This window comes from Phlebotomus argentipes, unplaced genomic scaffold (genome assembly GCF_947086385.1).
Source record: "Phlebotomus argentipes unplaced genomic scaffold, Phlebotomus argentipes genome assembly scaffold_4, whole genome shotgun sequence".
Lineage (NCBI taxonomy): Eukaryota > Metazoa > Arthropoda > Insecta > Diptera > Psychodidae > Phlebotomus > Phlebotomus argentipes.
Genome location: NW_026776174.1, coordinates 9370543 through 9394956, shown reverse-complemented (window position 1 = coordinate 9394956; position 24414 = coordinate 9370543). Strand labels below are relative to the sequence as shown.

Here is a 24414-nt window from a genome sequence, read left to right as displayed (position 1 = left end):
GCGCGCCATTGCGAATTTTCATGTTTTCAGGGTGTGTGTGAGTGTATGTTATTTTCCCGAGCGTTTGCCTGAGGAGGTGGCAAATTGCTGCTCTTCTTAGATGGGAAACTGCTTAGCATACTTGCGAGTTGTTCAGGGCGCAGCACAAGAAGTCGTCACTTGTGCGCCTCTGGACATGCGAAAAATGAACTGCCGAGGGGCGAGGGCGGACAACTGGGGGTGGCACTTGAGTGCTAGGGTGTGGGTAGGAAAATATCAGAGGTCCAGGGTGAAAAAGCACAATGAAAATTTGCCTGTGAGCGGCCGAAGGAGAGGGAAATTGTGTGGATAATGCATATGCGTCATGTGAGGGAAATTGATGTTGTTGACTCAGTGTAATTGAGGCTGATGGAATTGTTTTGATCCGATGGGGTGAGTGTGGGAGTTGATGTCTCGCTGCGGGAAATCTGGCGACTCAGTGGACCCTCTCCGAGTGCCACTAAGTGGATTGAAGGTTCTTTTTATCCATTCTTTCTGCTTTACATCGTGAGAGCGCCACTTGAGATGACTTAATGTCTTACGGCCATGGACATTTTATCAGAGTGACGAGAGACAGAGAGTGACAATGGTGGCCCCATCAGAATGTTGTCGATTCTGCACAAAAGGGGAGGCCAAGAGTGAAGATATGAGGAAAGTTGTACAAAGTTCGTATATACCCCAAACTTTGGGGTGAACTCTTTTTCGACTATGGATGGAGTGGGCAATAAAACGCCGGCGAAACACTTCCTTTCGTATGAAATTAAATGAAAAGTCCTCTAGGCGAAACATTTGTCTTTTATTCCCATTTTGAATATCATTATCTGCGACGCATGCGGCGATGGAGAGGCTCGAGGAGACTTTTCAAGTGCTCTCAATCTCCCACTTTTTCGACTGGTGGTATCAATGAAAAGGGTGGAAATTGCTCTCAGACTTCCACCCGGCGTGGTTTCCGCTCGCCTCCCGGCCATGAGATGCGCATTGTTGTAATGAAATTTCAACTTCGACACTAAATTCCTGTTTCTAATTAAGGAGCAACCGAGCGAACGAAATGGGGAGTGTAATTATAGGGGTTGTGAGGGGTGTGGGCGCGACTCATTCTGGCAAAATGGAGAAGAAAATGGAGACAAGGGAGCATCATTTCGAAAGTCCGCATGATATACACAACGAGAGCAATTCAACTTTAAACTCCAGCCGACGGCGCTTCACAATGCTCTCCGTATCTCTCTGTCGGCAACAAATTTACAGTCAGTGGCGTACAATTCACCCGGGAAAATTTCCACATTTTCCCCGGGAGATCGGGTGGGGGAAAAGGGGGTGTGGAAAATCACCCCTGATGGCGCTCGTCGACATTGATAAAATGCAAACGGAGCGAAAATGCGCGATAAATTTAAAGTTTCATCCAACACCCGCTACCCAGTCCCACAAATGAGGGTTGATAATTAGACATTTACAGCCACCCCTCGACAATTTCTCGCCAGCCCATCAAGACTGCCACCGGGGAAAAAATGCGCGACGTGGAATATAAATTGGCACTGATAAGGAATATTTTGCCAACGTGATGCTTTTTTTCCTGCCAGAGCTTCGCATTTGCAATTTAGCTGGGGAAATGTTCGTGGGTGGTGTGGGAAATTGACACACTCCATGTGGGTGAAAATTAATTTGCGAGCGAGGAATTCACAGGGTGGCTGGGATGATCTGTTTAATTTCACAACCCTCCAGGAAAGCGTGTCATGCCTCAGAGTCTGGCACTGGGACTAATTAAAAAGAAAATTCTTGACATGTTGTTATCATAATTTATTGCGCTCCTCGAAAATTATAACAAGATGCTCTTGTACCAGAAATTCTCGCTTGATGCAGAGGAATAAAAAATTTGGGAACTCCGTCTTTGGAGAGTTTTTCGGGGCGGAATGAAGAACACGCCGTTGTCAGGGAATGTGAGTGAAGAAGAGGATCACGGAGAGAAATCCGAGGAGGAGGAATGTGGAAGAATAATGTTGAATTGTGAGTGGCAGACACGATGAAATGCGCTTTGTGCAGGCTCTTTGGATATTCTGGGCACAGAATCAAAATCGTTTTGATTTCATCTCAAGATTATTGTACACAGTGGCAATGGTTATTGTTGCGCTGGAGAAAGTGGGAGAGATAGAGACTGCCATTCTCCCTCTCGGTATAAAATGAAATCTATATTCCCAGCGCGTACCACCCTTTCGAGGATTTAGTTCTGGGGCTCAGTTGGGATGTGCCATAGTGAGTGAGGGGCCTCCAGAAGGCGCTCTCATATGGCGCACAAAAGGTATATTCTCATAGAATGTCTGATAAGATTGTGAATCTCTCTCTCTCTCGCTCTCTATCTATTGTTTATCCCAATTTCATATGGGTCGTGATGGCTTTTATATTTGTCACTGAAGGATTTCCGAGCCGGGGAAAAAGGGTATCTCCACGCCACCCACCCTTGGAGCCCTTCGGCAGGGTTGTAGAGACACATTTTTGGGACACCATGGGGGTTTTATGGCATTTTTGATGCAGAGAGAAATGCCAGTTAAACTCTATTTAATGCAAAATAGCTCAAACGGGTGTCTTCCCAGTGATTTCGCTGCTGAAAGAGAGAATAAATTCATTTGCACGAAGGCTATTGATATGCTTGAAGCATATGCTTCTTGCCAATCAAATATCCATATAGAGATTTAATCGGATTCTCCTAAGCCAATTAGCGATCTCTCGACTGTCAAATTGGGCCTCTTCTGGGCACAATTTACTAGCAATCTCCCTGCAAAATAAGTCATGACCACGAGACCGTGGAACCCAAATTCGTCCGCAATATTTTAACTCAAACGTAGAGAATTTTAACGACTTTGGCTGGAGGGAATGTTTTTTTCCAAGATAAATTCATATAAAATGTGACTTGGAGAGAGAGAGAGAGAAAAAATATCAAATTCATTGAAATTGTGGGGGTGAAGAGAAATATCGTTACGGTTTTCCATATATATATTCACTCTGGGTGCAGGGTCAATTTCTTTAGCCGGCTCTTTTGTGTCTTGAGCTCGGATTAAGACTGGAAGGCGTATGAAATATTTTCTGGTGGCACGCAAAGCACGCGAATGGCTAATAAATGGTCTTTTCACTCCCATCGTGCTCATTTCCCGGCCGCGTTTTCCCTCACTCACAGTCTTTTGATGAAAAATTCGCCCCGAATATTCATAATCACTCATGATTTTCACATTATAACAATTCTATGTATTGTGGAAAAATGGCAAACATATTCTAATTCGTGGCTTATCATTTTATAGTTACAGCTGCTGTATGAGGAAAGCAAGCAGTTATGTACATTAGTGACTTTAGTAAGTACATGGATAAAATTATTCACCTTGAAATCCATTCGTTATCATTTCTTCTTCTGTCAAATTAATATTTTTCACTCCTCTTCCTTCCAATTTTTGTTTTCTTCATAAATTATTAACTCAAAGCTGTTTGTCTCTGTTTTTTTTCCTCCTCGATTAACTCCTACTAAAAAAAACACAAGACATGAAAAACGTACGAAGAGAGAGAAACTAATATACAAAACTGCTTGATCTTCCACTTCTAACGATGGTAAATAGAAATGTGTGGATGAGGGAATGAGTAGATAAATTGTATGGTTTGTATTCCTGTAACATTGGGGGAATTTGGTACATGGAAACTAACACATCTTTCCTTCCATTGGGTTTTTGGGAAAATGCTGCAATTTTCTTCTTATCTCTCTGTACGCTTCTTTGGCTTTTCTTCTGGCATTTTCCACTCTTCGCCTCCGACTCACTGGCGAGGAGAGAGGTTTAAAAAAAACCCCAGACGAAAGAGGATAAAAAGGTAAGAAATCAATAAAGTATCGATTTAGAGAGGAGGGCGACTCGAAGAGTGGAAATATCTCTATTTCCACTTCAATTCACATCCATTTTAGTGGTTAGTTGGGTTGCTTTGCGCTCTGGCCTCCGTGAAGACAGCAGTCTAACCTTGATGGAAATCCGCCATATGTAGTCCCGAGTGTGGAATTCTATTTAAATAAACTCATGCCTCGTTCATTGGCACCGCATTTCAATCGCTCTTGATTGAGACACAGGCGAAGAATTAAAAATAAATAAATCCCCACCGTCCACGCCTTTCGAGCGCGACTGTGGGAGAAAAGCTCAGTCATTTGGGATCACTTAAGCGAGGTGACACTCTGCGAGCATTATGTCTGGGGTGTGGATTAAATCTGATATCAATTCAGAGGAGCTGCAGACGACATGGGAATAACTCACCAGATTTATCGAACAAATCTGTGAATTTATTGTGCATCTCGATTCATGGATGATCTCCCTGGGGATATGACACACGATCATTTGGGAGGAGAGATCAAATAAAGATGACAATTTATACTCCAACATTGTCACTCCTTTTGGCTTCTTGTTGGCTATGTTGCAACTGAGCTTGGAGAAGCGTTGTGGCTTTCGTTTTTGGATGTCCAAACGAGAGGATCAATTTACAGAAAAGTTGTGATCAGAGGCTAGAATGGAATTCATGTATAAAGTCAGATATTTATGAGTGATCTGCTGGAGGAGGCTGTTTTTTCCCTCAATTGCAAGCCCTTCACTCACACGAGATCCAGTTTCCGGAGCTGGAAGCTGGCGAGAAAGATCAAAGAAGACGAAAAGGCGAGAGCCAAAAAATCGTCTTTGTTCTCTGCCGAGAAATTGTACAGCGATTAAAATATTTCAATTGACCCTCCTGAAAAGGATTCAACGAGATCGACACCATAATCATCAATTTTTCTGGAGAGGCGGAGATAATTTCCGAGTTATTGTGCCTCTTTCTCACTGCAGCATTTCGGGAGAGTTTTGTTGTTTTTGTCTTCTCCCTGGGCTCGGGGAATAATTTGATGTGAGCGCTGGAAAAATGGTTTGGGGTTTTTTGAACTCGGCTTTTTGGCATATGATTGGTGTGATGCGCAGCTGAAGATGTTGTGGAAGATGGGAGAATCGAAGGGGAGTCATTAAGGATCGGTGTGGCAGACGGAGAGAGCGATGAGATAGTCAGAAATTATAATTCAGATATTAAATATACCAGAAAACCGTTGGACTCCATCAACATTTTGGTATTTTAATTAATTCTATTGGTTGATTTTGGATTCATGATGAGAAGTGGAGGGAAATTTGTGAGATAGATTCTTCTGCTTTAAAAACTCAATCAAGCTCGGTGGAATTTTATGTTCACTTTGGATGAAATTTTACCAAGAAATGAAATTTATTTAATAATTCTTCATCTCTCCCTCATTCCAAATACCTTTTTTTTCTCGGCCATCGGAGAGGCACACATATACAGACCTCTCTCTCTCTTGACATGGTGAAGTCATTTATGGGAAAAGATGAAGGCAAGGAGCTGGAAAGAGCATCGCCATATGGTTCAGCTCTCTGCCAGTCAACTAGTGCAGAGAGATAGAGAGGAGATATGAAAACTGAAATTAAATTACATAAAGTTGAAGCTCAACCAATTCCAGACAGGATGGATTCATTTCCCTGCCACTCGCAACATGAAATGCATCAGTGAAATTGAATTTGTCGGTGAGGATTTCCCAGCAAAATTTCCACCCTTCCCGCCATTGAAATGGTAATGCAATCGATGGCAGATGGAACGTGATGGAATTCTTTGGACACCCGAGCGAGAGACAATCTCACCCAGGGGGAATTCCCAGGCAGAAGAATATCTAATTTCACGTTTTGGGGGGTGGGCGGGGGAGATGTCACTGTCACGGGAAAAATTGTGGGTGCGATGGAACGACGACAGTGACAGTGGGTGTGGAGATTTCCAGCAAAAATAGCAAAAGAAGCGACAAAGTGTAATAAAGTTGGAAGTCCCCGGTGTAATTTTGCTCCTTTTCCCGCCCTCTCTGTGCTATATTTGTGCGGAAAGTTTTTTTTTTCTTCCTCCCTCCTCTGCCAGCGTCACCCCCCATTTCCGCCCTCTGTCGACTCCTTCTTGGCACCGCCGCGCGTGAAAACTTTTAAATGGAAAAACTTTACACAACAATAATCATAAATCGAAAGCGATATCTCGCGCGCGCGGAGGGTGTTCTCTTTGGGGAAGCTCCCCTACAATCGTGGAGAAAAATCTCCCGGCAGAGAATCTTGGAACCATGAGTAAGAAATTCGAATTGGAATTACTGCGTTAATCTTTTTTCGCTTGCAATGTGCGTTATACTTTCTCCCTACGTTTTTTCCCTCCCTGAATTCCAACGGATTTCACCATTTCGCCATGAGAGGAAGCGTGTCAGAAGCGAAGGGATGAAAGAATATCGGATTTGTTTACAAAACATCCACCCCGTGGTAGCTTTCTCGGATTGTATTTCATTGTTGGTGTCTGTTGAGTTTGAGAAATGTTCCAATTTTTGACTCAATTTTCGTCCTCGGGTGAAAGTTTGACGTGGAAGGCGATGAAAGAGAGACATTCTCTTAGGGTCCTTGGTGCTGAGGAAAAAAAGGGCTTTCAGACCGTCTCTGATTTGCCTACACTTTGCATACAATAGTATGGATTTCTCGACTTTATGGCCCGGTCAAACCCCTTTTTTGCGTCTCACTTCGATGGAAGCATGGCATCGGGGTGTATAAAATGGCAAAGAGAAATTTCTCCGAAGGAAGGACAATCAAATGGGGCTTCTTCTTCTCCTCTCTCTCTGTCTAAAAGGGGTTGACAAATTATCGTTCTCCCAGGCTAATGGGTGAGACGCAGTTTTATCAGTGCGCCTCTGGCCAGAGATACAGCGATGTTGAGGCAGTGCAATTGAGGCGAAGAGCGAGTGGCATCATATCAAAATAATGGAGACCATCACGAAAGCCATAAATTCGAGGATTGTCCTCGCATTGCGAACAGATTTCCCAGTCCTTTGACTGCGTGTGTGTGTGTGTGGATATGCATTATTAAGTAAACTCTTCACGTCTCAACCATCGCAGTTTATTTAATTATGAATCCCGCCAAATTGCCAGCTCGTCATTTTTTCCACCTGATTAGTAGATTAAAAATTCAGATTGCATTTTGGTCCATTTGCCGGCCGCCCAAAATGGAGTTAATAATGATGCCATTGTTGTGTGGGACGGCACGGAGGGAGGGTGTTTCTTTTCAAATGGAAAACACGCGCCAACATTTTCCACCCTCGCCCTGCGACTCCCCCAGCATACAAATGCCGCGCGTATGCTGCACACGAATCCCTGGAGCATGTTTCACTCCGTGCCTCTTCCATTTCCTCCATTTGGCTCGTTTTTCTCCTCTGTCTCACTTCCCTCTTGTGAATATCAAGCAGCTCCGACATTCCCTGCGCCATGTATAAATATCTTCCATCGAGAGCCATGTTTTCAGCTCTGCTGGCCATCTCGCTCGCACGCAGGCGGCTCGGCAGCTGTGCCTCTCGCTCTGTCGCCTCCGGATTCCGGCTCAATCTTCTGCCATGACTTCGACTCTTCGTGAGAGTCATCTTTCCGGGTCTTCGCCACGATTCCATGTCAACTAATCGAACCGATAAATGGCCGGTGAAAGGTCATTGGAGATTATCCATAGCAATGATGGAAACTTCTTCGGCGACCATACTTTCGGGAGAATGATTTGTTAAAATTTAATTCTTGTCATTTCAGCCATTCTTAAGCATGCGTTGACTTAGATGAAATAAATTCAGGTATTCTCGATACAGATTATAGAGGAATTGCTTTAAAAACATTCTTTACAACAGTATGAAATATGCTCAGGCAATTCAATCTCTATTCAATGTTATAAATTGATGAAAACACTCAAGAATTCAAAGAAGTGTGCTGGATAAGAGATTCTTTATAAAAGTATGGCACAAAAAGCGGCGAGCAAAAGCCCTGGGCAAATGTTCATAGGGTTTCCGAATCACCATGAAATATATTTTCAAAGAGAACTTTTTTTCGAAAAAGCATTTAGCAGAGATAAATCAAACACGAAGACATCGAAAGATATTCTTAAATTGCGTTCTTCGCCAGCATCTATAAATAAAAATCCCCAGACGAATTTTGAAGAGTGAAAAATGCAAATAATCCTCTTATTTCGCCCTCGAGTGATGAAATTTAAAATCGCGATCTTCCCTCAGCGTCAGAAAATGTGGCTCTCTTGGCACATCTTCAGAGGGTGAAGCGAAAACTGCCATTGAAATTTCACTCGATATAATTTATTTGATACTGTCTGTCGCTTTTTTCTTCGCTTCCTCGAGCCGAAATTGGTAATCTGAGAGAAATGTCTCAATTTTCCCTGGGTTTTGGGTTGGGGAGGGAATAAAGGGATGAGCACACAATACAGGAACTTTCGAAAATTAATGGAGTGTGCATGTTTCCTCTCCCCACAAACATTCCCTTCAGCATAATTTATTTACGCTGTGAGTGCGCCTTTCCTTTTGGGGGGGTTAAGCACAGCGACGATAATGATAAACAGCGCTCTGTATTGGAAACATCTGTATCCTTGCGACAGGAGGTTGAGAATATCGTTACAAAGTTTCATGAACGCAGGGAGAGAGAGTGGCTTTCTCCTTTTTCACAGCCCAACAACCTGTTCTCGATCTTTCAGTTGCGCGCCTTCGAGAGGGAAAATGCTCTCTCAAGATAGTGACACTTTTTGGGTGAGAACAAGACTAACCATCTGCCATGGATCTTGATCGGTCGTCTTTTGATGGCATTTTCTGGCCACTCAATTAACACACCATATTTGAGCAGTCTTGTGGGTTCCGTGAGGTGCCTTTTGAGATCATTCACCGGACACGATAATCTCATGCGCATTCGAAATAGATGTTTTCTGTTCATTAAACATTCAACGATGGCTATCGCCATGGCCAGAGTGCTGAAATCTATTAAGGAGTTTCAAACCAATATATCTTCGATTTGCCACCAATTAACTCGCTCCGCAGCCAACTTCTGTGGCACATTGGGGAACATTTTAGTGCAAACATTCCACACCCACGAGCATCCATTCTGAAGAAGCTCACTCCTCTCTCGATGGGAATGTTAATGGATCCGAATGGAAATTTTCACACCTAAGCAATTTCCCGAGCGAGAGGGCGCTGAAAATGTCGTCGCCAAGAGCACAGATTTATTCACGCAGACAGCATTTAGTGTCACTCAAAATGATCTCATTGACAGAGGCTCAAAGAGAAATTTAGCCTTTTATCGCGATCGCGCATTGACGAATATCCGATGACACATTATTATGCTGGAGTGAATGGGAGATGGAAATTATTGACATTTCAACCATTTGTGTTGAGCCGAAAGGCGGAGAAGAATGTTTATTTCATTGTTTTGCGGTCCGTAAATACGCCATTAATCATGCTTTTGCAATAAGCATCACGGCGGAGTGAAGGTGGTACGAATTGCTCTTACAACATCCACTTGTATGATCGCTAATCACTGCGCATTCACTAAAATTGCTGAGGGTGTGAGACTCTGAATAGATCCAATCATCACAAAGTAAGCTCGCATGATCGCCAGTGTGACATTCCACAGATATACTAATCAGGAGAGAATTTGACTGTGAATTACTTAATTGAAAACTGCTTTCTTCTTTGCAGAGGCTTCCAGTAATGATAATTACTTTGGCGCTTACAAAGTCGGGAGCACAATAATCATTCCGAAGGTGAGACAGTCATACTTTTGCCATCTAAAATCACTTCCATATGCTGCCCGAAGCCAGATAGACATCCTCAGCTTGGGGATTTCCTCCGAAGTGTGCAATGATGCGGGGAAAAAGTCACATCCGGTCGGATGTTTAAAAAGTCACGCGCTCATTTCTCATTCCATATGTTTGGCGAAAAGTTCTCTGCACTTTCATCACCCCCGTGGCGACGAAAGCGACTAATCCATTAGTCCGCAATCTCATGTAGACGGGATTTATAATATTTGATGTTTTTATTGCACACGACGGGGAGAAAATCTTTGTGTGTCCGCCTTTTCTCCTGTGTGTGTGTTATGTTTTCGGGTAAACAATGTGAAGGCAAAAAGTGCCATAAAATTGAAAAATTAAATTAAATTTCCTCAATGTGACCAATTTTCTCATCTCGCCACCCTCAATCTCTTGCAGCTCTTCAACAGGACTCACGCTAATCTGGCCAGTGCGGCTTACGGTATGTATTTGAGAGATTACAAGAGTAAAACCTTTTTATAGTCACTTGACACTTGGCTATAAATCAAAAAATTTATTCTTTAGCCATTTTGATTCCTTCTTGTTTCTCTCCTTTTACATTCCCTCTCTCCACTTCTCTATAGAGCTGAGAAGCGCCCTTGGTAGAGAATATCATTGAAGTAGCGTTATTCTTGCAGAGTCGAGAGTAAAAATAGAGTGTTTATTACTTTAAAATTAAATTCTTAATTAGATTTTGTGCTAAATTAGTTTTCACGCAAATCACGAAACTCCACACACGTTTTTCCTCTCACGTCTGACACACAATTCGGGCTGAAATCTTAATTGAAAAAAAAAATACATTTTCAAATTCTAGCTGTTGATTCACCTCGCTATAATATGGAAACCATTTGAATTTCAATCCCCGGTGATTATTAAGAACGATTAGCAAGAGAACTTTATCACAAAGTTGGTGGTCTTCATTATCTCGTGCTGACTTGCATTATTTATAACCTCAGCTCCTCATCGCGGGCATTTTTTCGGTAGTCTCTCTCGGGGAACAGGTTGATTTTATTAATAAGCCACAAGAGTGGTCGAAGATGCCACTTGTGAAACTCTTCGAAAATGAGATGCACATTTTAAATGGGCAAGAAGATTGTTCTGCTCGTGATGGCACAAATCGTCGTCAATAAAGTGATGGAATTGATGCCCAATGCAGTTAATTTCCTTTCATTTCTGCTCCACCTCCTTCATTGAGCCATCATGATGGCAAAAAAGGTCCGCCGCGGAGTCCCGCGAGAGGCCCCAAGGCGCGCGCATCGGAGGGGGGAGGCTCCCACTTGGAATTGCAACATTTATAGAGCAACATTTTCATTAAATATGAGGATTATTAAAAGAAGTGATCTTGCGTGTGCCATTCTGTCGAGGTGACTCTTATCCGATCTCCCCATTTAAGTTCCCCCCGTGTCGCTGAGTGTGGGCAAGGAGGAATCCGACATTTGCCTTTTTCACATCTTCCGAGCGCATCTCCCAACACTTCACAAGACGATAAGCTCAGCCATAAAGTTGAAGAATTAATTGCATTAATGCAGTGGCGGTGTCATGTCTACTCCCGCGTCTCACCATCCGTGTATTTTTGCCACGGAAAAAATTGAAATTCATGCTGAGCTGGGAATGTTGTCTTGCTCCTTTTACCCTCGAGAGACATTCACCGTGACACAATCGCGAATGCCCGGCTTCATGCATTATTTAGACTGGGCTCATTTCGCATTCCATCGCTATATTTTAGGGGTGTTTCGCCTTCCCCGCGATAATCACGCTGAATTCAAATTATCCACCTCCTCTGCGCTCCGTCCAAAGTATATATTTTACAGCAACAACAGAAAAATATTGTACGACCATCGCCAAGGGACGGTTCTGGAGCGGGGTGACAGCAAAAAAAAATCAATTGGGGGATCGTGTGAGACAATTTCAAGTGGTGTGGAAGAACAAACAAGAAAGGGAAAAAGTGTTTCTTCAACGATTGATTTAACATGTCATTCGATATTTTATTGCGGTTTTTATCACCTCTAAAAGTGCTGAATTATCTCCACCCAGCCACCCTCCGTTTTCCCACAACACTCAATCTGAGTCCTCATTTTCACCCGGGAAATCGCCCGGCAGTCTGGGAGCGATGAACTCAATCAAAATCCCGAGATTTCTTTTCAATTAGCGACTGATTGTGCAGTAAAAATTAGTCAAAATTTTAGTTTTTTCAAAATTTGAGGAAAATTCTCAGTTCACGTGAGAATTAATAGAAGAAAATTCTAGTGACTGTGATGAAATCTTCCAGAATCAATGCAGAGGCGAATAGGAAATGTCACTTTCCTTGAGAATCCTCCCAAACGAAAGTCAGAGACGCACAAGAGCTTTTCACTTTCGTACACTCGTGAAAAGTTTATATGACCAATAAATGGGTTGGTGGTGAACATATGGCTCGACTGGAGGGATTGTTGTGAGAAAAACAATCACAGCCACAAGTGATGCAATTGCTCACCAATGTTTATGACTTTTTAATACCCTTCCACTCAGCAATTGAGGCATATTCCGGCTATCCGCTCTCCAGCGCCTCTCCAGGAAGACAATACTTCACAATATCTAATTAATTCCACTCACATTCCACACCATAGGGCTCAGTTGGCGAGAGGAGAGGGAGAAAAATTTTAAAAAATTATTATTATACATACATTCCTCCCGCTGTCCAAAGAATGAAGTTCACGAACTCGCACGTTCAGTCATTTGTTGAATAGTAATTTCGAGTTGTACGGCTGGGCGGAAAAGTGGTAGAAACAATTTTTCCTGTGTCGCACTTTTTAATGGCCAACAGTCGCTTCTTCTATCTCACTCGTTCCTTCTTGAACTACAATTTCTCCTAGCGGAAATAATTCAAGTGCAAGAGTGGAGCGCGTGAGACGACCGTATGATATTTCGAGTGAAGATACAAACAATTTTAATGTGTGTTATTATTACATAAAAATGTTTAAGGTGGTTTTATTACGACCGATTAGTGATATTGAAAGCGAAATTTATTATTGTTGTAAAATTTTTAAGTGGTCATTTGTCAAATTGTTGCCATAAAAGTGTTTTACACTCACGGTTAGAAGAAATAGGTGAAAAGCAGAGAGTATGGCAGCTAAGATCAAATTGAGACACAAAATCATCCCTCAAACGTTTCTGATTTCCGACACCGATGGAAAGGTGTTTTTTTCCCGGCTGGAGCAACTATCTTTTTTCCAAGATCGTTATCAGGGGTTCAAGAGGACACTTCGGGGTCGTCTGTAAATCAATAAAGTAGAGTGAAATGGAAGGGAGTCCAGGACAGGTATTGAGGAGAATGTCTTCACCTCCCTCGAGTGAATTGAGATGATTTTCACCCCTTCTTCTCTGCATTTTATGGTGAAATGGCTGCATGTTCGATAGCATCAAATCCCGAAATCATCATCACGGCCATAAAGTTGAACATCACCGGGAGCCAGAGGAGGTTCTCGAGCGCACAGAAACAAAAAAAAACCACCCTTCGAGGACGCGGCTCAGGAATGTCTTCCGACGAGAGTTTGGGGCAAAAAATGCGAGACAAGAAAGGGGTTGGGATTCCAGCAACTCGCTCTATCTTCCCACCCTGGAGGGCCTTCTTCTTCCCATCTTCGATTTCTTGCAGTGAATATTTAAATGAGCATTTAACCCCTTCTCGTCTAATTCATTAAGTCCCCATTGGAATCAACAAATGCTAACACACCACTTTGGTTTGTTCTCACATAACATTATTATGACTTTATTACCGTGAAATAACAATAAGAAATCCTGCGCCAAAGGTAGCTACAGTGGCGCAGCGATATATCCACGCATTTCACACGCACTGTTTTCCCTGGCCACGCCTCCTAAACTCTCGGGCTAATGAGGAGAAATTTTCAGCTCTATGCTCGATTTGTGGGCATAAAAAATATCTTTTCATAATTGGTGTTGAGTGAAAATTGTATTTCAAACATCGGAGTCACAGAGGTCGATGGGCTGATTTGGAATGTGATTTCTAAAATCACAAGTGATGGGGTTGCATTGAGAAACTGCGTTTGTTTGCTGAAATCAATCGGAAAACGAAGTTGTTGAATGTTTCTCAAAGGCGTTAGAGTCTGAATTTAGGGTGCATAGAAAAATATCATAAATCTTGTAGGAAATTCAGGAAATTATCAGTCTAACCTATAATCTAATCAGAAAAACCGTTCAAGATCTTAGAATATTAAGCCTAGACCAAACTGACTTCGTTCATTTGAAGGGTTCGTTCCCGTATTCTGACTTGGATCATACGAATCGTTCCAGTCTTTTGCTCTGGAGTGTATATTTAGGGTCCCCTTCTCAATTCCAACAAAAGGTCTGTTGAAGAAATTAGCTTCTCAACTGCTGTGTGCCTTTTGTTCACGACCCAGACCCTCAGCCAATGGGTGGGAACATCTTGTTGCCGAGACAGAGACGGCGAAAGTCGCCTCGCTGTGTTTGTTCAAATCGATTAACATGTTTTATTCTAATGATGCATCGCCATTAAAGTCTCTCCCCGTAATTTTTACAATCTCCTCTACCTGTTTATGATTTTCACTTACCGGAAAATTACACCGTGATTTATAGTTGGAAGTGTGACGCATCGCCAACCTTCGGGAGTTGAGTGCTGTGTTTTGTGGGAAATGTTGGCTGCGGGTCCGAGTTTTCGCGACGTGAGATGTGCATTTCCACCGGGAGTTATAATGCGTTGGGGCTGCAGTTCCGTCGATGGCCGGTAGATGGAAAGAGCAATATACGCACGCGTGGCGCACCACCACACCCGAGCACCGTGTACGGACGGGCGGCGCACACGGACGCGCGGTTCACCGTGTCCCTCGTCGAAACGCGAGAGAGAGCATGCCACTTGGAGGCGAAGCTTTCGTGGCTGCCGTCCCGCTCTGGCCTCGCGTCGTCTCTGTCGCGCCCACGCCGCCAGACGGCAGAATGCACCGCGAGCAACGCATGCGTTCACCTCGAGAGCCCGCTTCTCGGTATCACGCGCGCGATGAGCTTTTTTGCGCTCTCCGCCACCCAGCGCTGTCGATACAGTCTCTTGCGGGAAAAATAGAGCGAGATTGATGAGAGAGTGTCGCTGAGAGCGCGCCACCGAGTCGCTTTTCAGTGTAAAGCCAAGCATCGCGAGATACGGACGTCTCCCGTTCAGCTCTCAAGCACATCCAACTTCGGAGCTGCCACGGACTATCTTGTCGAGTCGTGCGGGTCAGCGCGGTTTTTTTGGGCTGTCGTGAGCGAGTGTGGGAGATGTGGTGGATTCTGTGCAGGAGCCGCGATCGTCGATCGCTAGACACGCGAACGTGAGCGCGGTCCTGTGGTCTTGTCCAATGGGCAAAGTGGCCCCACACTTGGACCCCATCCGTGCTCCAGCACTTCCAATTGACCGAGTGCGTGCTGGTGATTTCTCGGCCTGCGTGGCGACTTGGGGGCATCCTAATAAAAATATTTTAATATTCAAAAACTGTGCCTCCGATGGCGAAAGATTGTCGATCGGCTGATTAAGACGGAGAGAGCTGTGAATTGCGAACTGTGTGTTTGTGCCAAAATGCTCCAAGCGAGGTGAATCTGCGAACCTTAACAGCGTAACGGAAAAGACAGAGTTTGGGGAGGGAAAATTGTCTCTCTCTCCCCCGCTCGCGTGGAAAAGTCTCGGAAAATTCGTGTGGAGTTCGTGAGAGCGTGGCCGTAGAGCCAAATAGTGTTTTGAGAGAAGGAGGAGAATTGACGAAGACCAAAACTGATTTGTGTGTTTTGTTGTTTCTGTTTTCTTCTTGTACTTCCATGCAAAATCCCCATTTTGTGTGCACTCTGTGGATCACCGTATTGCGAACTGCATTTTTCTTTGCAACTGCACCATTTGCCGGTTGACAACGTCTCACGGCGAAAAAAAAACAAATATATAAACCACCTCTCGCCATACACAAATCAAAACAAATGTGAACCGGGACGAACAAAAACTGTCGTAAAAATTTGACTGTGGCTTGTTTGTTTGTGTGTGTGTGTGACACACTGGTAAAAAAAATCAATCGCAACACCTACACGCGCGTACACCTTCCCATGGGCTGATCGCATCTGCGGATGCATCGTGAATGGCCGCCAAATCGTATGACGTGCAATTTGCTCCACCGCGGCATTTTCGTGGGCTCGTGTGTGTGTGCGCTTGACTCTCTAACGCCAATTGCGTAACTGTTTTTGTCGAAACTGTCCCCCCTCCATAATTCGCGATATCCGCGTGAATCCGGGCAATTTGGTGATTTGTGCTCGCGCGGGAAACCCAAACGATCTGGACAATTGGGTGCACCCGCGACACCCACCCTCAACCATCGACACATACCGCACGGCCTAAACGGTGTGACGACTCGTGACTGGGCATCGACACGTCCGCGAAATCATAACTATCTCACCCCACCATTCTACAACCATCCCGCTGGCGTGCGCTCTTTACGACCCCCACGATGTCTCGGCAGGGTCGCACGCCACTGCCGGGGCCTGGTGGGGGCAGCACACACACACCCACGCGTCTGGTGCTGCCATGTACGAGGACACCGCCGGACAGGCGGGAGGACACAGTCCACCAACGGCCATCCAGCAGCAGTCGAGCCAGCAGGCGAATCACGTGGTGCAGCAACCCCCCAACCAGCCAAACACAGGTGGTGTCCAGCAGTCCAACGCGGTGGCGGGACAGACACAGATCGTGGCGCCGTCGACGGCGAGTGAGTCCCCGGCGAGCGTCAGCTCACAGCCGGCAGGTAAAGCCCATGCCCAGACCCCCCAGCCCCCCGTAGAGCCGCACCTGCACCTCAGGCACCCTCGACCGCAGCCCACGTCCGCGGACTACTCTCACTCTCACCCACTCGTTGCAGGCCCCCTCCACATACCCGCAAAACGTCCAGGATTTGAGCCTGACCCCTCCGTCATAAGACACCCACACGCTTGGGGCTATGAGACTGGTTTTGAATCACAATATCACTCCCACTCGCAATACTATCTCGAGAGGGACCGCAAGTCTGTCTACTACGGGTATCCAGAGGCGCAATTTCCACAGGTGAGTCTGGCGCGCTGCCACCTGCCGCTGTGCGGCCGAGCTCATGGCGTTTTGTGCACTTGCAGCCACCCTACTGGAACTACCGAGATCAGCCGTCCTACCTCACGGACGATCGCCACGCAGCCAGACAGACGGTGGAGGGCACAGGTACTCAGTCCACCTACGACACAACCTACGCTGCCAGCGGACTCAGGCCCTACACTAGCGATGCTTACTCTACGCCAGGTGAGTCCCCAGGTACCGTGTCCCAATTTCGACGGAACTGCCGTCATTTTTGCTATTTGTATATCTAGCAATATCTAGCATTTAAAATGCGTAGTAGTCTTTATGCGTAGTAGCTCAACTGGCTCTGTTGATCACACAGTGATATTTGGGAAACAGAGTGGCTCAAGTGAGAAGGAAGAGATCCTTCTGCTGTAAACTGTCTGCAGGATTTGCAGAAAGAGGAGGAGAAGGCAAGAACAGCGGCAAATGCTGGTTTAGTGCCAGGTCGTGCAACAAAAACTGCCAATTTTTGATCAACTAAGGGAATTTTTGTACTCTTTGAAGACATTGAAGCCTATTCTAATGAGCCAATTCGATATCATCCCAGTTTATCCTTAGTAAACGTCGTGGAATTTCATTGTATCTCATAGTAGATAAACTATTTGGCGGTTTAAGTTAATATAATTTCAATTGTTTTGAAAGTCAAAGTCAGTTGACAGTGAAAGTTTGGTGGGAAAATAAATTTTTGAGTGATTTGGAGATGCAAGAACTTCCCAAGTGATTCAGCGTCACACCGGAAATTCTCTGTCGTGGGAAATAAATCACGTGCCATTGCGCGGTATTTCGCCAGGCAATCGGCCCATAAATATTGCTCTGGGTGGAACTGGAGTCGAGAGTGTAGGAAGTCTCGTCAGGAGTGCAATGTTGATAAACATTTGGGGTCATAAAGTGTGCGAATGGCCCCATTATTGGGGTTAATAATTAATAAACATCGGTCCATAGGATGGCCATTTCGCATTCACGAGTGTTTGTAAACAATGACCGTCTGAGATGGGGTGTTAACACGGGCTCAGAGTGGGCTCTCATTTGCAATTGAGGGACAAATGTGTGTCGCTCCTCTGGCCACCTCGCTGTCTGGGCGGATTGTGGCAAGTCAGCTGATTGCGAGGCGGCATTTTTTTGCCTCTTCTTCCTGTCCATGCGGCACATCCGAGGAGCTCCTTCTTCATCACGGTGGAGAGACCCAGAGCAACAATAAATCCATCTCGTTCATGTCAATGGGAATTTAACGAGTATTTCATTGAGCAATAATATGGCTATAAAATTTTACTAGAGAGCCCCATATAAAGGGAAGAGGAGTGAAAGAATGTTTGTTCGGCGCGCGCGCCTTCACTTAAATTATATTTTCTATAATCCTCCCGATGGTTGAGAAGTCATACGAGAGGAGAGCTTTTTCGGCGTGTGTGTGTATGGATGTGTGAAATGCTGAGGCCCGCGGAGTGATTTATTAGGTCCAATAAACAATATTATTATGTATGTATTATGTAAGATCTGTAATGAGTGTGCAAACATCCAATTCAATGGCTCAACTTCGCGCGCGAACAAGAAAGTCGGGTGCACGTCTGGCGAGAGCGCCAGGGTGGGGGATATTAATTATTTTATAAGATTCCATAAAACTTTTATATCGTGCGCTAATAGGAGCTCACAAAGTGAAATTAGTCGTGATCTTGAACTTGACACTGAATTACTGTGGGAGCAAAAAAGACACATTTGCAATTAAACACACCTTCGAGTGATTTAGCGTTTTTGGGTGAAAACAGGTGGGAATTTTGCTGAATATTTAGTGTGAACGTTTTAAAAGATGGGGGCCTAATCTTTATCTGTGGCTTCTGTGGAGAGATGCTCGCTCTTTGATGTGGCCGGATTGTAATTTAGGATTATGTGAAGAGCATTGAGAGAACTGGAATTATCATAATTGTTTTCTAACTGGAATATTACATTGGCAATGCAAGTATAAATATAATTGCCAGTCGCAAGCATACTAATTTTCAATCGTAAAAGAGATATGACATCCAGTTCTCTCAATATATCCGTCCTTCTCATAAGTAGCTTGAACCCCTTGAACCTGAGAGAATGCACATCTCATAGTCTGATGCCTTCCCCTCTCAGGATCCAGCTTGACTGCGGCTGTTGGCGTCGGCACTGTGGGCTCCTGCACGCCATCCAACGCCCTAGAGTGGACGGGTCAGGTGACAGTGCGAAAGAAGCGCAAGCCCTACTCGAAGTTCCAGACACTGGAGCTGGAGAAGGAGTTCCTCTTCAATGCGTACGTATCGAAGCAGAAACGCTGGGAGTTGGCGCGGAATCTCAACTTAACTGAGCGACAGGTGAGACGATTCACAACTCTCGGGAACTGTTTTTGGTGGCTTTTACGAAGAGTGCTTGTGTGTGGCTTGCAGGTGAAGATCTGGTTCCAGAACCGGCGAATGAAGAACAAGAAGAACTCACAGCGCCAGGCGGCCCAGCAGAACAACAACAACAGCTCGAGTAGCAACCACAACCATGGTCAGGTTCCACCGCAGCCCCATCACAATCCACACCACATCAACTTGGGTCTGGGCATGACCCATCACGGCCCCAAGATGCACCAGTGACCCTCAGACCACGACGGCGCCATGGGATTCCCCACCTTTTGAGCCGCATCCCACCCAGCCGGAGGAGTCCCGGCGCCGCTGCCGTGTGGCCATGAGCCGGGGCGCAACTTTCAATTGACACTGCATTGAGTAACTAGAGATATTGTCATATTAAGATCCCTGTATTAGTAGCTAATAACACTATAGATTACTTGTGAAGGAATGCAAAAACACGATGGGGGAAGAATATCAACAGGAAAATTTACATTTTTATGTAAATAGCAATGTTGTAAATCATTTTATTTACTTTCTTTTGTAGAAGAAAAGGGGAATGGAGGAAGAGTGTGGAAAATATCACTGTAGAAGTGTGTGGAATAGAGAAAAATTGACGGAATCAGAGTCTGAAAAGGACTCTAAAAAAGTATTGCAATAGAAAAGTCTATAATTTATTCACAAACATGATTATTTCTCAAAGAATTCTTCACAGTCAATAAACCATTGTGTACAGAGAGAAAGAGAGAGAGAGAACTCTTTTTTCATTATACTTACAATGACATGTGATTTTTACTAATTTATGTTAATTTCAGTGAATTTGTATGTTTTAAAATATAAATCTTCAAGCACAATTTGAAGAAAATACCTTTAGATATGAGTATATTGAAGAACGAAATTCTTGCAACGCCAAACTGCGGTGAAGAGCAAACATTGAAGGTGAATGGATGAGCGAAAAAGCTTAATGATTTCTTTAATATTTCAATTAAAGTTGACTTTTATAGGTAATTTTTTACCCAGTGACTTAATAGTTGAGATAACTTATTTTTTTTGTATACAAAAAGGACAAAAAATAAAGATACACAATGCCGGATGACAGAAAAAGTGTGGGGACGAAGGACACGTGAATTAAAACACCATAACCGGGATACTTGCAAAAACAGTTGAATGTAATAGATAACTTTTAGACTTGTACTCTAAAAATAAAATCATATTTAGTCTGTAATTTCACTAAATTATTGTAAATACATAATTTAAATTCAATTAATAAATTAATCATAACGTAGTTTAACCAATAATGCTATAAAAAGGTAAAAAAATATATGTGCTCAAACAATTTATGTACTTGAAAGATGAGAAAAAGGCAAGAAAGAGTTACAGGAGAGAATCTAAAAAAAAATGGTAAAAGCTCTTTGAAACCCAGTTCTTACAAGCTTTTTGTAGCAAGAAAAAAAAAGATTTAAAAGCATACAGCAAATCTCGGTGGAAAATGAAGAATTTACAAATTGTCGTGTATTTATTTTAAGTTTTAATTTCTATTATTGTTGAATTTGATCTTTGCAATTATATAGTTTTTTTTGTACTATGAACAACAAGTTATCGGATTTGGTTAAACCCCGCGCTCAACTTTAAGTTTGTCTTTAAATGCCGAATAATATAGTCAGTGGATTTGGTGAAAACGATTTTATTGCAATTGTTGCAGTTTAAAGATTCCAAAGTACAAAATATGAGAAAAATATAAGGATTAAAATAAAAGAAAAAAACAGAAAACATGAAAATAATCTCTTAAAAAGAAAATATATCTTCACGGGAAAAATATCAGAGATGGATTTCTAGAAAGAAAAACATGGAAATAAATGAAAAACCTCTCTTTCAACCGAATTTAGTAAATAATCTTGGATGATAATTGCTGCATATTTGACGCGAAATCTCATAGAAATGGTGTTGAAAGCAATTTAAAAAAAAAATAATTTTCTTTGTGTTATTTCCGTCTATCTATAAAAGGGTGAATGCGAAGGTACAGTTTTTTTTTGGGAGAGGAGTGAAAGATTAAAGAACGGTTAGTGCCATAAACATTTTTCTCAACTCAGCAAAATAAATAAATCCGCAGTCTGTCTGATGTAGAATTAAGAAGATGCTGAACATGATTGTTTAGACAACACTTTCCCAGAATTTTCACGCGCAAATTTCCAATTGATAGAAAAGCTACTTTCAGTCATTTCTTTGATTTTGGAAGGATTCTTTACAATGTATAATTGAATTAAAATCTCCGCTCGAGAAGAAGAAAAAAAGGATGAAAAAAAAACAAGTCGCCAGAAAGAGGAAGCAAGAGAAAATAAGATATTTAAATAGTAGGTTAATTAAACATATTTAGAATTTGATTATAAAAGTGAATGAAGAAGGTAAAGAATAAATATTAAACCTTAATATTAAAGGAACAAAAAAATGACGCATGAAAATTGGTATAAAAATGATTGTATTTGATGTAATGTGAGCCTCACAGATTAGTTAAAAGAAGAAAAAAAAACAAAAATGGAGACACTAAAGAAGGGGAAATGACTTTTTTTTTCTGAAAATGCTGCAGAATTACAATGATATTATTTATATGCCCAAAATTAATCCCACATGCAACATTAAGATTATCCACTGTGTTTTCTCTGTAAATAGTCAAATTGAGAGTGAGTCAATATTGTAGGTGAGGAGAAGACATTTTGCGTAGTGTCGTGAAGGGAGTTTCACAACAAAAAAAAAACAAGATTTTAGGTAAAGAAAAAAACTATATTCACAATTTGGACAATGATGGATATATTATTATATCGAGAATGAGAATGGATGAGCAGATAAAGAAAGAGAAAATGAAACAATAAATAAATCATTGTACTCTCTGGTTGCTCTGCTGACTTATTTGTAGGTCCTATGCAGCATATGCTTCAAGGGGCGACGGCTCTGCAGGTGAGTTTCACACTGCCAGGATATTTTTGGCACGACTTTGCGTCTGGATTTCCTCTGCGGCTACTTTATGGAGATGCTCACAGATCCTTGGGCAAGTGGCTCCATCTCTGGACGAGACCTGAGCGACCATTGAGAGGCCACTTGAGAGTGAGGCAATAAAAATTCAGCGCATGCGAAGCTGAAAGCTCCGTGGAGGAAAAGTTGACGATGAGGATGGAATAGACAATGAATAAAAGATTTTTAATTAAAACATCTAAATGTCCATTGGCTACCTAATCTCTCGCATAAATTCTCACAAATATTGACTCTATCGGAAATCCAGCGGCAGCTCTTTAGCCTCCATCTTCATCGAGTCAGCTCTCTGGCCGAGCATACAATTTGCATATTTGAGTGACTTGTGGTGATTATGAATTTCAATTTGCAATTCGTTCCGTGGCTCAGCACTGTGGGATGCCCCGCGAAGGGGGAGGGCGAATGGGATGCAATAAATAAAATTTCAATGACACAGGTTGGACGATGATTGGAGTTCATGAGATCACACATGGTCGATAAAGGCCAATGCATGAGGGAATGAAAACATCGGGTCTGCTTAATACAATGTTGCAGATATTCATTCGTGTGATATTTCAATTTAAATTAATGCCTTTGGCTTGTAGTTTTTGCCGGCCAGCCACTCTCTGGGTCTCTGCGTCGCACGAATGTGAGCACAATTTAATTAAGTCTTAATTGATGGGGCGAAGATGAGGGAGCGAGAGAGGCGGCATGCGCGAGCGAGACGTGCGATGAGGGAGATGATGAGAGGAGAGAGCGAGGGTGGAAAAAGGGCGATGGTGGATGAAGGAAGTGGAAGTTATTGCAGTTGGTGGATGAACATTGGAAAACGCAACATAAAATGTGGAATGGAAGATGGCCAAGGGGATTCGACTGTATCTGAGCTATATGCCCTCCCTCTTTCTGGTGGGGCTTTTTTCCGCGTTAAATGGGCTTCAATGGCATGGAACAATTTCAACCCTTGTGGGGGGATTTGTTTATGAGATTATTGACACTTTGCCTACCCCTCAGATTTTTTTTCCACCCATCTCTATGGGCTTCGGGGTGTGCTGGCAGAAGGAAAAAAGGATTTCTCCCTTTTTCTCCCTCAGAGGCACCCCTCCTTTGTGTACAGTAGGGGTTCGTGAGCCCCAGCAGAAGGCAAGAGAGCAGAAAACACCATTATCGTGTCAGAAGTGAGTGACTTCGAAGCTCTATTTTGCGAAAATGCTCACTCAAATACTATATATGGGAGCATCCCTCTTGGATTCACCCCCATTCCGCCCTGAAATCCCATTTTGCATATACAGCATAGAGATGAGATGTTTTTGCCTCATTTCCATGCCAAGAGGATGATGGAAAGTTGGTGATGAGAGGGTGTGTTCTCCATGGAAATACATAACACGCTGAGTAAACATCCATATGAATATCACAGAGTCCTCGAGGCGTAATGTGTGATTTAATCCTGTATGCGGGTAATGTTTGCTTCACTTAACCCGCCGAATGGGTGGCCCTCCTTCACTCCCCGGGGGTGGAACTCGATTCCGATCGCTACTAATGCAGACATTCAAAGCCTGATCAAACACTGAATTACCTCCTCTCGCTGGGAAATCAACGCCTCGACAAGATTTCCATTACACTCTTTGCCTCTTCATCGCACATTTTGAATGCTGAGAGCTTTGAGGGTTGAAATATTAAGGAAAAAAATGTCTTTAATTCGCCGAAACAAGTCTATAATTGGGGATTTTCAGCACACATTGAAGACAGTTGTAGATAAATTGCTTCAGTTGCCTTTACTGCTCTAATTGATAAAATAAATTGAAATGTATCTCAAGCTTTGCGTGTGTCTGAACAGCTGAACAGGTTGGTCAACAACTTTTCAAGCAAAATAGGTAATTTGAATCGTAAAATCTTGTGTGGTTTAATTTTTTGGTATATTCGCAGTGTGATAAAGAATTTTGTCTGTCCGAATTTATTCTTTTCAATCAACTGGGCGTAAATTTCATTTCTCTGGTCTGAAGCAGTCACACCCTTTTCGTTTCTTTTGCTGAATTATGTATAGCACTTCTTGGCTTAATAAATAAGTCGGGGGATTTCTAGAATCTCAATGAGAAGAATATATTATCACTTTGAGAAAGAGGCTCAAGTGTGAGCGTGTTTATATGAAAATTGCAGGAAATTCATATTATTTATGCCCCACCAAATTAAGTCTCTCTCAACAATCTCTGTCTATTTTAATCAGCTCAAACGCCAAAACATTTTCTTTTCCCAAATACA

General features: G+C 43.1%; 1 protein-coding gene across 5 annotated transcripts in view; it reads left to right on the top strand.

The window, feature by feature from the left end:
* LOC132258720 (homeobox protein abdominal-B-like) overlaps positions 1 to 21978 on the top strand; it is a 45965-nt gene extending 23987 nt beyond the window's left edge. For 4 of the 5 annotated variants that reach the window (XM_059756166.1, XM_059756164.1, XM_059756165.1 and 1 more), the window contains 8 exons: positions 3306 to 3356; positions 9590 to 9654; positions 10099 to 10141; positions 16188 to 16469; positions 16584 to 16765; positions 16831 to 17002; positions 18920 to 19137; positions 19210 to 21978. In XM_059756166.1, the coding sequence (XP_059612149.1) occupies positions 3338 to 3356; positions 9590 to 9654; positions 10099 to 10141; positions 16188 to 16469; positions 16584 to 16765; positions 16831 to 17002; positions 18920 to 19137; positions 19210 to 19404 (1176 nt within the window). In that variant the 5' untranslated portion in view covers positions 3306 to 3337 and the 3' untranslated portion in view covers positions 19405 to 21978. The remainder of the gene's footprint in view (positions 1 to 3305; positions 3357 to 9589; positions 9655 to 10098; positions 10142 to 16187; positions 16470 to 16583; positions 16766 to 16830; positions 17003 to 18919; positions 19138 to 19209) is intronic. The other variant, XM_059756168.1, reaches the window with a different exon arrangement.
* The last annotated feature ends 2436 nt before the right edge of the window (positions 21979 to 24414 follow it).